The sequence below is a fragment of the Eptatretus burgeri genome, chromosome 4, assembly GCF_056783735.1.
Source record: "Eptatretus burgeri isolate ZD-2024b chromosome 4, Ebu_testis_v1, whole genome shotgun sequence".
Classification (NCBI taxonomy): Eukaryota; Metazoa; Chordata; class Myxini; order Myxiniformes; family Myxinidae; genus Eptatretus; species Eptatretus burgeri.
In genome coordinates, this window is record NC_140964.1 from 34,642,278 (window position 1) to 34,657,344 (window position 15,067).

General features: G+C 45.6%; 1 protein-coding gene across 2 annotated transcripts in view; it reads right to left on the minus strand.

Annotated features, from left to right (window-relative positions):
• Window positions 1-15,067, minus strand: part of VCL (vinculin) — a 61,135-nt gene that overhangs the window by 18,726 nt on the left and 27,342 nt on the right. For both annotated transcript variants that reach the window (XM_085877362.1, XM_085877363.1), the window contains exons 8-17: window positions 13,699-13,846; window positions 12,384-12,537; window positions 6,036-6,211; window positions 5,749-5,939; window positions 5,335-5,534; window positions 5,111-5,239; window positions 2,839-2,988; window positions 2,628-2,736; window positions 1,809-1,891; window positions 1,458-1,582 (exon numbers count right to left, since the gene is read on the minus strand). In XM_085877362.1, the coding sequence (XP_085733488.1) occupies window positions 1,458-1,582; window positions 1,809-1,891; window positions 2,628-2,736; window positions 2,839-2,988; window positions 5,111-5,239; window positions 5,335-5,534; window positions 5,749-5,939; window positions 6,036-6,211; window positions 12,384-12,537; window positions 13,699-13,846 (1,465 nt within the window). The remainder of the gene's footprint in view (window positions 1-1,457; window positions 1,583-1,808; window positions 1,892-2,627; window positions 2,737-2,838; window positions 2,989-5,110; window positions 5,240-5,334; window positions 5,535-5,748; window positions 5,940-6,035; window positions 6,212-12,383; window positions 12,538-13,698; window positions 13,847-15,067) is intronic.

Sequence of the window (15,067 nt, forward strand, 5' to 3'; positions counted from 1 at the left end):
GTATCCAGATCCTGATCCGGATCTTCACCAAAATCGAATCAATTCGTCCCTGGCACACACGCAAGCTGTTCAAGTTTCATCTGAATCCGTCCACAACTTTTTGAGATATCGTGCTCGATATCGTTTTTGGCCCCATCTCTCAATGGTGAAAAATCACTTTAAAAATTCTAGTAGCCGGATCCGGATCTTCAACAAAATACAGTAATCCCCCGTTTCTCACGGGGGTTACGTTCCAAACCTCCCCGCGCTAAGTGAAAATCCGCGATGAATGGACGCCTCCCCCAAAAAAATCAACTCGTCTGGTCTGGTCGGTTTGGCAGTGATCGGGTTTGAGGTGCCGGAGATCGACTCGTCTGGTCTGGTCGGTTTGGCAGTGATCGGGTTTGAGGTGCCGGAGATCGACTCGTCTGGTCTGGTCGGTTTGGCAGTGATTGGGTTTGAGGTGCCAGAGATCGACTCGTCTGGTCTGGTCGGTTTGGCAGTGATCGGGTTTGAGGTGCCGGAGATCGACTCGTCTGGTCTGGTCGGTTTGGCAGTGATCGGGTTTGAGGTGCCGGAGATCGACTCGTCTGGTCTGGTCGGTTTGGCAGTGATCGGGTTTGAGGTGCCGGAGATCGACTTGTCTGGTCTAGTCAGTTTTGAGGTGCTCGATAGGAGCAGTGCTCGTCCAACGGCGGCAAACCTTTTTCCTTCCCGAAGCATATATCGAGCACCTTAACCTTCTCCTGGAGTGTCCCAGGACCTTCCTCTGGCACTTCGGTTCCTTGCCAGAAGCCTTAGAAGGTGCAGGGCGTTTGGGCGGCATGGTGGGGCTTGGAGAAAAAACGTAGAAAATATTCGAAGTTCACAAGCGAAACTTTGTCTCGTGCGTTGTGTGACTGGTCGAGCACCACGCGTTATAATTTATTGCTTAAATAATTTATATTTTATATATTATTACCGCGATGTACTGGGGGAATCCGCAGAAAAAAATAGTTACGTTCCAAGGGAAAAACCGCGATGAACCGGGGGCGCGATAGGTGAACCGCGATAAAGTGGGGGTTGACTGAAAATCAAATCTTCCTTGTCACACACCCAACCTGTCCACAAAATTATCAGGATCCGTCCACAACTTTTTGAGATATCCTGTACACACAGACAGAAAGTGGTGAAAACATAACCTCCTTCGCCTTCGGTGGTGGAGGTAAAAAGGGGGTTGCTGGGAGAGCAAGGGGTTTGAATCAGATAAATTAATGGAGGAAATATTATAAAATCTACAAATCAATTTTAACTCCATAACACAACAAAGCTAAAACATACGAGTTGCTTTTCATGTCATGTTTGATCAATCATGTGAGTAATCAGCACATATTGGTCATTGGTGAGATTCCACATTCACTTTGGGCATCTCCAATTATTCCGTAAGGTTTCCACATGAATTTTATCCAACCGGTCCTCTCAACAACAATGCCATTCACCTGAATTCTGGCTCCTCGGAGTTCTCCTGCTCACGTCGTGCCACAAGAGCGACCCGATTTGCTCTCCGCGCCATGCTGGTCGCTCCGGCCACCAACAGTTGGGGCCGTAGTTCGGCCAGAGCAGTCTGTGGACAAGTGTCCACGAATTAAATCATTGGCTCTCCAAGAGACCATTGCTACATCTCCACATAGATTTAAAAAAAATCATACACGGGGAACTCGCAGCTTGAAAATTTACTGAAAGAGTCGTGACCAGTCTGGCGCTGCGACTAGGAGCAAAGTTTTCACAGGTAAGGTTTCAAGAGCATCGACACGGCGAGCACAGAGATATTTCCACCTCCAGAAACTTACCTTGCACCTCTCAAGATCAGCATAGATGGCAGTTTCTGACGCACTGACTAGGGACGGAGTATCCACCGATTCATCCACCAGCCCTGGAAAGAAGACGCACAAAGAGATGGGCGATTGCAAAATAGATTTCTTCCTCTGTACTAACAATATTATCCATCTGTCTAACCTGTCATCACAGATTACGGTCGTGTGACGTAGCCGCACCCCCACGTTTTCAAGGGCATTTGATTAGTTTTCACCAACATAGCAGTTTTAAATCGTGATGTTGGATCGCCCACCGATCTTTTCAATTTAACTGCCTCAAACCCATCCAAGAGCTGGAATGCAACGATGGTGTGTGTGTGTGTGTGTGTGTGTGTGTGTGTGTGTGTGTGTGTGTGTGTGTGTGTGTGTGTGTGTGTGTGTGTGTGTGTGTGTGTGTGTGTGTGTGTGTGTACATCAGAGCACATGTCATAAATGACAAACTCTGACATCATCGCCATGGTGGAAAGCACTTTCATCAGGACAACAGATGCACGACGTGACTCGTTTTCTTGCAGGTTTGGATCATAAAACCAGCACCAGTAATTGGATAACCAACGACCAAATTGTGAAAAAACTGAAACAGCAATAAAATGTATGGTCATGGCCATCCATGTCAGTGACGTCGTCAGACTGCCCGCATAACGCAGCAAGAATGACGGAATGATTCTGAGTGCTCTGAGACAAGGTCTTGCTTTAACGTGGCAGTCACGGTGACAAGCTGACCACTGCTTCATAACACCTCATTAATAGAATCCCAAAGACCCTCATTTATCACCACCGGCCCACCCACCTCACCTGTCATCTTCTCCATGTTTGTGAACCACTGATTCTTCATTGCATCGAAGTGTTCTACAGCAGCTGGATTTCCAGGGTTTTTGAGAAGAATTCGAGCTGAAGATACAACCTATCCCAAAATACAAACGCACAGACCTTTAACCCTTCCAAATCTCACAATCACCATCCACATCAAAACGCAAGTCCACAAAATACACGAGTAACTATTTACCTGTGGCGTGAGGTCCCTGGCTGTGCGGACACACTCGCGGATTCCTTCAACCGTGGCCACGTTTGGTGCACCGACAATGGCGGCACTCTCTGCGGTGGAGGCAAGACGTGAGGAATTCTCCATGAACTGGGCCGCACGATCCTCAAACACCTGGAGAATGCACACCGTGTCACATTCCCAACATGATGACAAGTAGGTGCAAAACCAAAACATTTTTTCCTGGAACAGTATTACACGGACATGGAATTTAGGTGAAGGAGGTGGCCATTCGGCCCATCATGCCTGCACCACACCAATACCAGATTTAATCAATCCGTTGATACTCCTTCCCCTCGTGTGCAGCCTTTTTGGCTGCTACACTGGTACTCAGTCCACCGACCTCGGAAGGATGACGGGCTGAGTCAACCCCCTGGTGTCAATTCAGTGGAAAACAGGGCTTTAACTCAGGACCCTAGGGTCCCAAGCCACCACCCTAATCGCGAAGCCAATACCAGGGTCACTATTGACTGATAAAGATCTTTGTACAACTTTAATGTTTTCCTTATGAACTACATTATGCTGGAAGCCATAGTGCAGGAGTTTTCAGCTTTTTAGTAATAGCAGAGCCCCTCGACAGTGTCATAAAACTAGAAGGGCACTCGTTAGAGTGCATACCTCCGCCGTGTAATGCCTGATGATCCACGAGAACATATCGGGCCCAATACATTTTTCAAATACCATGGTATACAGAACTACTGCATATCGTTTTTGGCCCAATCTCTCAATAGTGAAGAATCACTTTAAAAATTAAATAATTCTCGCATCCAGATCCAGATTCAGATCTTCACCGAAATCGATTCAATTCGTCCTTACCACGCACCCAACCTGTCCACCAAATTTCATCCGAATTCGTCCACAACTTTTTGAGACATTGTACCATATATTGGTTTAGCCCTATCTATGGTGAAGAATCACTGAAAAAATTATCGGATCTAGATCTTCACCAAAATTGAGTCAATTCGTCCTTGCGACACACCTAACATATCCACCAAGTTTCGTCCGAATCCATCCACAACTTTGTGACACATCGTGCAAAACATATCATGTTTGGCCCGATCTCTCGATGGTGAAGAATCACATTTAAAATTCTGGTAGTCGGATCCGGATCTTCACCAAAATCTAATCAGTTCGGCCTTGTCACACACCCAACCTGTCCACAAAATTTCATCCGGATTCATCAACAACTTTTTGAGCTATCCTGCACACAGACACAACCAAACAGACAAAAAGGGGTGAAAACATAACCTCCTTCATCTTCGGTGGTGAAGGCAACTCGGGACCCCTCAATTAGAGGAGGATTAATGTTTTACACAGAAGAAGTTAAACTTTGGTATCTTCTGGAAACAACAGTGAATTACATTTAAAATTTAAGAAAAATAATTATTTCAGCAATACATTTTCATTCGTTTTCTTCTTTCAATCAATTGTAACATTTCATCCATGAGACAATGGTTAAAACAAACAACAACAAAATGGAGAAATTTATGTACTCATTCCTCATTCATCCCCAATATTCTCACTCTCATTTTTGCCCCGCTCCTTTCTTCACACAGTCAACTCGTCATTGAAAAGATACATCTCAATTAAAAAAAAATTAATTTCCCTTTACACTGACAAGTATCTTCCGATACTGCTTCTCCCTCCCTACCTTTCTGTGCATTTTGACCCTTTCATGGGCAGCTTGCAAACCCTCAGGTCAGCCACCATCCCTACTCATGATCGTTGATACCCTCGTTAACCCTCCCCACCCTCCAAGCACACATCTCCCCTTCCAGGTTGTTGTCTCCCCTCATTTATCACCTTTTCATCCCAAGTTTTCCCTTCCTGTCCTTTCAGCCCCTTGTTGTGCTCGTCTTCCTTCCCTCTCCTTACTCTCATTGTCATGGTCTGTTTTCATCACCTTATCCTCTTTTGTTCTGTGTTGTAGCTCTTCTACGAGCCTGGGCTTTGTATACAAGCAAAAAAACAAAACAAACAAAAAATACAACATGTTGAATTTGCTCTGTGGACTCCTGACAACACGGCCACCAGATTACCTGTTGAAAAACATCGCCATAAAAGATTCACATGCAGGTAATCTGCAGAAGCAAGAGGAACCCTGCTGGTGTCTTTCCCAAAACAAATCCACGTCCTTGCAAAATGGTGGATTCCTCAAATTACTTTATCTTGCTGTGTTGCTACCAAAAATCTCAACCACCAATTGACAAACAGCATTTGGTCAGAGGGTGCTTACAGCTGAACGGTTTGGAGTGTCTGCTGGAGCAGTTGCAGCAGCTGCCAGGAGTTTGAGAGGCATCGAGGTATCACTAAAAACATCGCACAGCTGAGCAGTGACTACATCTTCCATGCGAGCACGCAGAGCCTGAAGGAGACAGAGGGGACAAAAGTGACATAAGCGCAGCAGAGGTAGGTATGGGAACATTCCTACAGGGTGAAGAAACTTCAAATTCAGATCACCTTCAATTCGTCCTCAATCTCACTGGCCAACACTCGTGCTGCCTCACTGCCACCTTGGCCTGCTTCTGTCATGGTGGCCAGCCGTGCGCCAAGTTCATCAAGGTGGCCACATCGGCGCTCCAGCTCAGCACGTTGAGCCGGGGGCAGGGACTGGGCAAGCCGACGACCCTCCGCAGTCAGGCCTCGTACTGCTGCGAAGCCTGGCTTAGAGGGGCAGCAGAGGAAGAGGTAGAGGACACTAGAAACGGGAGAATGCCAAATGCAGACTTGCAAGTCATCTCACCTTTTGTAAATCAAAGGTATCATTTGAAGCAACCTCCCTTGTCAAACTGTGATTTGATTACATGTGATGTTGGTCGGTTAAACAGATCTGTGACCAAAATTTGTGAAATTATGCGATCACAGGCTGCTGACCGAGACGTTGCGTGTCCTTGTCACGGCTTTGCAGCCAACATCGGGCACGCTCAAGGCGTCCCTCCATTGTGGGGGCAGCTCGAATTGGACGTTGGTCAGCGGCCACACGGCTCGCCCTTGCACGTAGGCCCTGCAGTTGCCCCGACAAAGCATCAGCCAAGGAGCGAGCCTCAGGGGAAGAGCCCATGCCTCTGTATAAACAAAGAAATAAGCAAGGGTGTGAATGTCCAGTGTGTTCAAAAACGCGATTCATGGACAAGGACGAATATGAAAAGAAAGAGCATAACTGTTTCCGGAGCTCAGCCAGGCGGTTAGCAGCAGCTTCCGCTTCTGCAACTCCTTTCAGCAGTTCATCCCTCTCGCGAGGATTTGAAATGTGGGCTGCAATGGCACGCACGTTACGCAGCAGGCCCTGCACAGCCTCCACACCCTGTGGCCCAGCTGTGGGGTCTGCCAGCCAGGACTAGAGGGGAGGGAAGCACAAGTTAATTGGATTTTCCTCCACTGTGCTGGACAATTCCCCTTAACCTCTACATTGTACCAATATCCACAAGACTCGAGTGCATACCCCCATTAGGGTGAAGAGTTTATGTTCTGTGTCCCACTGATAATTCAAATCTGGATCTCGAGCTGAACCAAAATGTAATGGGCTTATTCATGTCACCCAATCAACTCATCCACCCAGTTTGGTCACACTTGTCCATAACGATTTGCAATATTGTGCTATACTGTCGGATCCTGCTATTCACGGGGGATATGTTCCTGGAAAATGCCATGAATGGTGAATCCATGAATATCGGGGCATTGTTGCAATGAAAAAAGGGGGGATAGGTTCTTGGCGGTTCGTGATTCATGAGGGAACATCAAAAATCCCTTGAAAAACCGTGAATACGTCTCGTGAAAAACCGTGAGTACGTCTTGTGAAAAACCGTGAATACGTCCCGTGAAAAACCGTGAGTACGCCTCGTGAAAAACCGTGAATACGTCTCGTGAAAAACCGTGAATACGTCTCATGAAAAACCGTGAATACATCCAAATATACCATCAGAGATGGGGAATCCCCCACCATTGAAAAATAATTTAAATCAGATAAGCGTTTTTCCATTTCTCACAAAAAACTTTTTTTTTCAAAATGGCCGCCCCAGTCGGCCATCTTGGATCCGGCCACGCCCAAAATCAATAGGGTTCTTCCTTTTGATGCGGTACATGTGTGACTCAAATTTCAAATCGATATGGCGAACAGTTTATGAGTTATCGCACTCACAGCTATAAATGTTGACGCCCAGCCAGCCCGACGGACGGACGACCCAGGTAACAATATTCCCCTTCCCCACGCAGCGAGGGATAAAAACCCCGCAAAAATGCGGGAAAAAAAAATAAAGTCATGCACCGCATTACGACTTTTCGGCCAATGACGGACCGCATATACCACGGTGGTCCCAAAAGATTATAATGGAACTGAAAAATTCCTATTGCCTCGTGATGTCATAGCGCTGCCAGTCGTATAAAAGTACAGTATAGCACATACAATTATACAGTACTTAATACTTGATAATGATAACAAACAACTACAGTGTGGCCCCATTATAACGCGATCGTTGTGGTCCATAAAATGTCATCGCGAAAAAAGCGGGGTCGCGCTAAATCGGGATTCAAGAAAATCAGCGTTCAAACTGACCCAATATTGATCTAACATCCTAAAACACCCCTATTTTCACCCTTTTTGCACGTTTACCTTCCAGCAAGTCAATTACATTTGGATTAAAGAATTCCGCAAATAAATCGTTGTTTCAGTGGAAATTAAAACACAGATTAATTTTTGGTAAAGCTTTTTATGTTGTTAAAACATTCGCACTGTTCCGAAAATATATCACACAACTGACAGGTGCTCGTTTCTTCATTTGTAAATTATAACATCGATGCAATGATTATTTATAAAATCCAAATGCTATTTATTCACTTTTATATAATCGCTGCGAGAGGAGATTGTAAGGAGCCGCGAACAACACACATGACCGTCATGAACAGCACAAAGGTAAAACTAACGCGTCTTCCGTCTTTCTTGGATGTGGGACAGTGGGACAATATGTGGAGGTGGAAGACAGTGATAATGATGATCCTAACCCTGTATAGGCCAAGGCTAATGTGTGTGTGTTTGTGCCTTAGTTTTTAACAAAAAGGTTTAAAAGTAAAAAAAATAAAAGATAATATTTTTGTACAGCTGCACAATGTGTTTGTGTTTTCGGGTTGGGGTTTATTACAAGAAAGAAAGAAAAATAATTTTGTCTAAATTTAGTGTAGCCGAAGTGTAGTGTTTATAAAATCTAAGAGTAGTGTACAGTAATGTTCTCGGCCTTCACATTCACTCACTGACTCACCCAGAGCAACTTCGAGTCCTGCAAGCTCCATTCATGGTAAGCGCCCTATACAGATGTACCATTTAAAAAAATATTTTATACCGTATTTTACTGTAACTTTTCTATGTTTAGATACACAAATACTTACCATTGTGTTACAATTGCCCACAGTATTCAGTACAGTATCATGCTGTACAGGTTTGTAGCCTTGGAGCAATTGGCTGTACCACATAGCCGAGGTGTGTAGTAGGCTATACCATCTAGGTTTGTGTAAGTACACTCTATGATGTTCGCACAATGACAACATCGCTTAATGATGCATTTCTCAGAACGTAACCCCGGCATTAAGTGGCGCATAACTGTATACATATATATATATACATATACATATATATATATATATATATATATATATATATATATATATATATATATATATATATATATCGCAAAAAAAAAAAACTTGAATACGCCCGCGAAAAACCACAAATAAGCCCACAAACAAAGGCGAAAACGTGAAGCACATGGCCACGAATGTCGAAGCAGGTCGGATCTTATAAAGCGCGAATACGTGGGTTCCGCGAATCGCGAATCCGCAAATAGTAGGGTCTGACAGTATATCGATTTTGGCCACATCTCAGTGGTGAAGAATCACTTTAAATATTCTCGTATCCGGATTCAAATTTTCACCAAAATCGAACATATTTGTCCTCACACACCCAACCTCTCCACAAAGTTTCGTCCAAATCCGTCCATAACTTTTTGAGATGTTGTGCTATATATCATTTTTAGCCCCATCAATCAATGGTGAAGAATCACCAAAAAAATTTATCAGATCTGAATTCGGATCTTCACCAAAATTGAATCAATTCTTCCTTGCGAAGGAAAAAACTGAACCCCATTTTACTCTCTTTATCAACCAAACGCTCTCTCGTATGAAAAAAAAAATTGCCATAATTTGTACAGATCGGGTGCATTATGCATGCCGTGAATTACGGTGCGTAACACGTAATGGACCATTATGTATTTTTAGAACCTGTGTAAAAAATGAAAAACAGTAAGAGCCCACCGATATCGGGAAAAAGTTGTTACCGGCAGAGCCTTTTATCACGTCTATCCGCATCAGCAAACAATGGTCCATCGAGGTGGTATGGAAAAAATCACATGCTTTCCTCACTGCTCACACCAGTGATTACTATATTGGTGATTACAATGTGGCTTTTTTAGTAACATGTTCTCCTCACCTCGTGACGCATCCTGGTGATTACTATATTGATTGCGGTACTATTCTTGACAAGTTTACGTTTCTTTGACTCCCAGACACAAAGCGGCCATCTGTGTTAGGTGGGATGTTACGTGTATACTCCCGCTTGGAAGGTGGGGGTGCCTGCTCGTCGAAGTAATACGTGTATACTCCCGCTTGGAGGGTGGGGGTGCCTGCTAGTCGAAGTAATAGAAGAAATACAAGGAATATAACAAATAGAAGTAACTAGCATTGAACCCGTCGCTTCGCAAACGCAAGTTGAACAACATAACTTGTATATGTTACAGTACAGTAATGTAATTTCACAGTCCATATTTGCAACTTATTTTATTTCAGAAACATTTTGATTACCATCGTAACCCAGCATTCATTTTAGTAATATGCATTATAATTCGCTGAAAAACAATATTATTAACTCATTTTATGATCCCAGGGATCAGAGGTTGTCATTTTTGTTTTTTTTCCAAGTATCAAAATGCAATTCTCATTGAGTCATACACCGCCGCCGTATAGGCCTAGACGAGCACGAGACGTCATGTCGTCATGACGTCCCAGACATAACGCCGTCTTACGGCTCTTACTAAATTCATGATCCCAACGCCAAGCGTCTGGCATTCAGCCCATCGCCTACAGTCGTCAGATTATATGGGTTATCTTGTTCAACTGCCATCAGCGAAGCAACGGGATGACGTGCACATCTGAAGAGGCTTAGCCAGGCGCTAGACATAACACCGTAATGACGTCCCAGCGAAAAGAGTGCAACAGACAGGGACGGAGAAATCTGGCTACTTTAATATATTGTTACGGCTGTGGAAATTCGTAAACCACCATCCAGGTCCCGTAGGTGAGGTATCTCTTAAGTACATGTGTAGTTAGCCCCAAACCCGTTGTTTCGAGGGAATAAATGTGATTCATTCAGGCTGCGACGCTTTGAGTCAGTCGTTTTTCTTTTTCTATCTTTTATTTCAAACAAAAACCAACGAGGACGCTCGGTGGGCTTTTCGCGCCATTCTTCTCTGCGCTTGGTGTGAGGGAGGAGAAGCGAGGGGAGGGCAGCTGGCGCCCGATTGGTGGATGCACGGTGTGATGCGGCCAGGGAGGAGGAATGCCCCTCTTCGAGACCTTTCTCGAAGTGCCTCGAAGGGGGGTGGGGCAAAGAACGGGGCGGAGCCCCGCGATATAAAAAGGGATGGCTCTGCGAAGAGGGTGGTTGTTGTTGTTCCTGCCGGCCTGTTGATCCCTGCAGAGCCCTTGATCCTGATGAGCCTTGGACCTTTTGGACAAACGACGGTGTGAAGAGAGAGAGAGAGAGAGAGAGAGAGAGAGAGAGAGAGAGAGAGAGAGAGAGAGAGAGAGAGAGAGAGAGAGAGAGAGAGAGAGAGAGAGAGAGAGAGAGAGAGAGAGAGAGAGAGAGAGAGAGAGAGAGAGAGAGAGAGAGAGAGAGAGAGAGAGAGAGAGAGAGAGAGAGAGAGAGAGAGAGAGAGAGAGAGAGAGAGAGAGAGAGAGAGAGAGAGAGAGAGAGAGAGAGAGAGAGAGAGAGAGAGAGAGAGAGAGAGAGAGAGAGAGAGAGAGAGAGAGAGGAGAGATCCTGTTCGAGGGTTTGCCGGAGTCGGTGTGGTCCCGAGACCCCGCTGGTGGGACGGAGCGTCCGCCATTTCCTCTCCCTCTCGACCCCGAGTGTCGACGATTTCTCCCCCCCCCCGTCCGCACCGAGAGAGCGCTGAAAACCCCGTTCATTCCCCAAAACCCCGATCCGTGGTGTCGAACGGTGACACGTGCCGGCGCGAAGCACGAGCTCGCCGACAACGCCGGAGGAGCGGGAGCTGAGGGCGCGGAGAAGGACTCGGTGCGCGCACAGGGAAGTGACCACTTCTATTTCTTTTCGGGGTTTTTTTTGCATGGATCTTGTGGCGCCGTGTCTTGTGAAGTAAAACTGTATAAGTGTTGCCGTGTGTTCACGTAGTCGGTTGTAGCTCTGCGTCGTCGTTGCTTTTATTGTTTTCTTCCTGCCTATGCTTTATGTGCATTTCTGATTCTCTTTGGCTGGATATGTGTGAATAAAGTGCTTGTGTGAATTTGTTCCCCGTTTCGCTGCGTCCTTCCCTTTGTTGAATCTCCATCTTGCTTCACGTAACGGGTTCGTCGTGGGCTTAATACGCCCGATAATTAATCGGAACCGTCGAGGCCGACGATAACACCGCTCGGTTATCGCGATAGCACGGAACGGACCGCTTAAGCGGTTCGTGTCCCGAGTCGGCCTGCAGTGAGGTACGATCGCCCGGTCTACCATCCGCGTGGGTACTTAGGTAGGTCGAGTTTGGCGAACAACCCTATCCTACACGGGCGGCCGATTGGCACGATGGTGGTGAGGTCGAAAGGCCCACCCGTGACTGGCTCCGGGCGATAGTTCCCGGAGGGTCACGACAGAATTGTCCGTCCGGTGGGCGACGTGCCGCGACTCGAGTCACGTGGCCGATCGCGAATTCGCAACAATATAGATAAATAGAAGTAATAAATAGAAGAAAAAGCAGAAAAAGAAGGAGTCGAAGAAGGCGATGGAGCTGAATCAACACAAATGTTTTTGTTCCAAACAAGATAATACCCAGTTATTTTTGCTCACCGAATGACAAACTCGATCACATTGGCCTTTGGGTCAACAGGTGAGTTCTAAAATCAGAACTGATTTTATAACGTTGTTTATGATAAAATATAGCCTTACAAGAGTAAACACTCCAAGAACACTCATCTCTAAGAAGCAAACCTTTCTGTAAGTAAGCTCGGCTCAGACAAAACTAACCAAAGCTCGGCATAGATAAATCATTGTCGGGCCCAACAAAGTCTAGTTTAAAGGGAGCAATGTCTGTTTCAAACCTGGACATTTTAGTTTTAGGCCAATCTACGTTTGAAATACGTGCATACAGCAGCTCATCGCCCTTACGTATGTACTATGTACACCTGTAATCTTGAGCAGACGAATTAATGAGTAAAAAACATTTTTTTCAACGTTCCAGAACCTGTCCACTCTCGAGCTGAGGCTCAAGACCCTGCAGGGCAGTCGCCAACTCCTCTGCACGTCCAGCTGCTTGTCGCACGCTCCCAGCAAGGCCCTCAAGGCCACGGCTCAGCTGACTGGCTGTCTGTAAAGCTGCAGGACTCGAACCCTCGCCTCTGCACGAAATAATCACTGGATGAACTTGTGAAGTGTGGCTCAAATAATTAGGCAATAACTTTGCACATACAAAAGCAGCAAGTCACCTTGCTCTTCTATCAAGAAAATAATAACAAAATAGTTTGCACTAGATATTTATTTTTGACTCGATTTAAAAATATTTGTTTAATCAAGACCAACATTTGCTACCCAATCAAATCTTGCAAGAAAGTTCTGCTTAAAGGACAAATTCTTGCCAATTTAAATCATACCACATTGTGTGTGTGTGTGTGTGTGTGTGTGTGTGTGTGTGTGTGTGTGTGTGTGTGTGTGTGTGTGTGTGTGTGTGTGTGTGTGTGTGTGTGTGTGTGTGTGTGTGTGTGTGTGTGTGTGTGTGTATATATGTGTTTTCCTTTATACACACTCCTAAACCAAGTTTTGGTTGGACTCGGGGTGTGCTGGACATGTTCTACAAAGTTGGGATGGTCAAATCATGCCTGGTGTTGGCTTAATGATTCGGGTGGTGGGCTTGGGATCCTAGAATCCGGAGTTCAAATCCCACTCAGCTGTTGAATTAATACCAGGTGGGGTTGACTCGGACTGTCATCCTTCCGAGGTCGGCAAAATGAGTGCCAGCTTGCTGGTATCCTGTGTCGGAGTGGCGACCCGTCCAGGATTGTGCCCAATTGCCAAGGAGACCGCTTTGGCAGCACCAACGCTCTGCACAGAGTATGGTCCCAATGGATGGATGGGATGGCCAAATCAAACTTAGATTTTTACTTTTGTGTGAAAGTGTGGAATTGTCATAAAAAGTGGGTGAACCATCATACCTGCTAATGCACATCTGCACCACTCGACAGAATAACTTGAAAACTGGATGTTATCGCTAAAAAATAAATCATAAGTTGCACAAGTCATTCTAAGATACGCCAGTTCTCTGTGTCATTGCATCATGAAAACTGTAGTTATCATAGATGTGGGAGGAATGATTTGAGACGTACGTGTGCTTGGTTGTGGGAAGAAATGCATTGAAACATGGTGGTTGTATTCGGGGTGTGTATGGGAGCGTTCCACTAAGTTGGGATGGCCACTTCCAATAGAGATGCCCCCTTGCCTCTCCCGTAGGGAGCGGGTGGAACTAGTTACACAAATAGAACGAATGCAGTTGCCCTTGTACTTGCTTTGCACGGAGCTGGCCAAGCTGATTGTGGGTGTTGCTGAGAATACGGCAAGCAGAGCCGAGTTCGGCCCGCTCGGTGGCGGGGCAAAATTGGGCGGCTCGAGCAGCCTCCCCCAGCACCGCTCCCACAGCTAACTCTCCAGGCTCACCTAGAGGGGAGGTGGTGGCAGAGAACAAACAAATGACAATGAATATGGAGGGTATTAAATAAAACCAGCTTGAGCAACCACAAAGTACACAAAGAAGTTCACATTTCCATTCCACTTTTGTCATTATTGCAATCTCAATAACTTTGTAGATGTAAAACAAAATGTCATTCACAGAGTTGGCAATCTTGTCCCTCATCAGGGTGATGTAAAGGATCCTATGATATCTTTCTCAAGACGAGGTATTTGGTTTAATATGACGATCACAGTCACCCTGCCAATCGGCTCAGATATCCATAGATCACAAGTTCAATAGATTGTGGTTAAAGTTTGTTAATATAAATGTTACAAATGTTTTTAAAGCAAAAATCAATGTAAATAAATGTATGGATGAAGTTGATGATTATAAAAGGTAAGTTAATAAATAATAGAATGAGGATATGATCTGTCGACTCATGATTGGACACATTTCTTTGATATTCGATATGTGTATGCAATAACATCTGAGCATGAGGCAGTTCAAAGGATTTTGGGATCAGAGCCAAAAGTCATGGGACACATGATTACATTTCCCAATTTTGTCAATAAAAAAAAATAATACTGCGAATAATATTACAGGATTGGGAACCATTATTTATTTATATATATTTTACCATTATTAATACATGAGCAAATAAAACCCGTCACTTGGCTGACAGGAACACTAAAGGGGGGAGGGAGATAGGAGGGAGGGAGAGTTAAGAGATGGAGGGTTAAAGAGGTAGAAGGAGTGAAGAGGGGGGAGAGTGAGATGGAAAGGTGAGAGGGAGGGTGAGAGAGGGAGAGGGAGGGGATGTGGGAGGTGAGAGAGGGAGAGGGAGGTGGAAGAGAGTGAGAAGAAGGTGGGAGAGAGGGAGAGGGAGAGGGAGATGGAAGAGAGGGAGAGGGAGAGGGAGATGGAAGAGAGGGAGAGGGAGAGGGAGATGGAAGAGAGGGAGAGGGAGAGGGAGATGGAAGAGAGGGAGAGGGAGGGGGAAGTGGAAGAGAGGGAGAGGGAGGGGGAGGTGGAAGAGAGGAGGAGGTGGAATAGAGAGGGAGGGAGGGTGAGGTGGAAGACAGGGAGAGGGAGGGTGAGGTGGAAGACAGGGAGAGGGAGGGGGAGGTGGAAGACAGGGAGAGGGAGGGAGGTGGAAGACAGGGAGAGGGAGGTGGAAGAGAGAGAGGGAGGGTGAGGTAGAAGAGAGG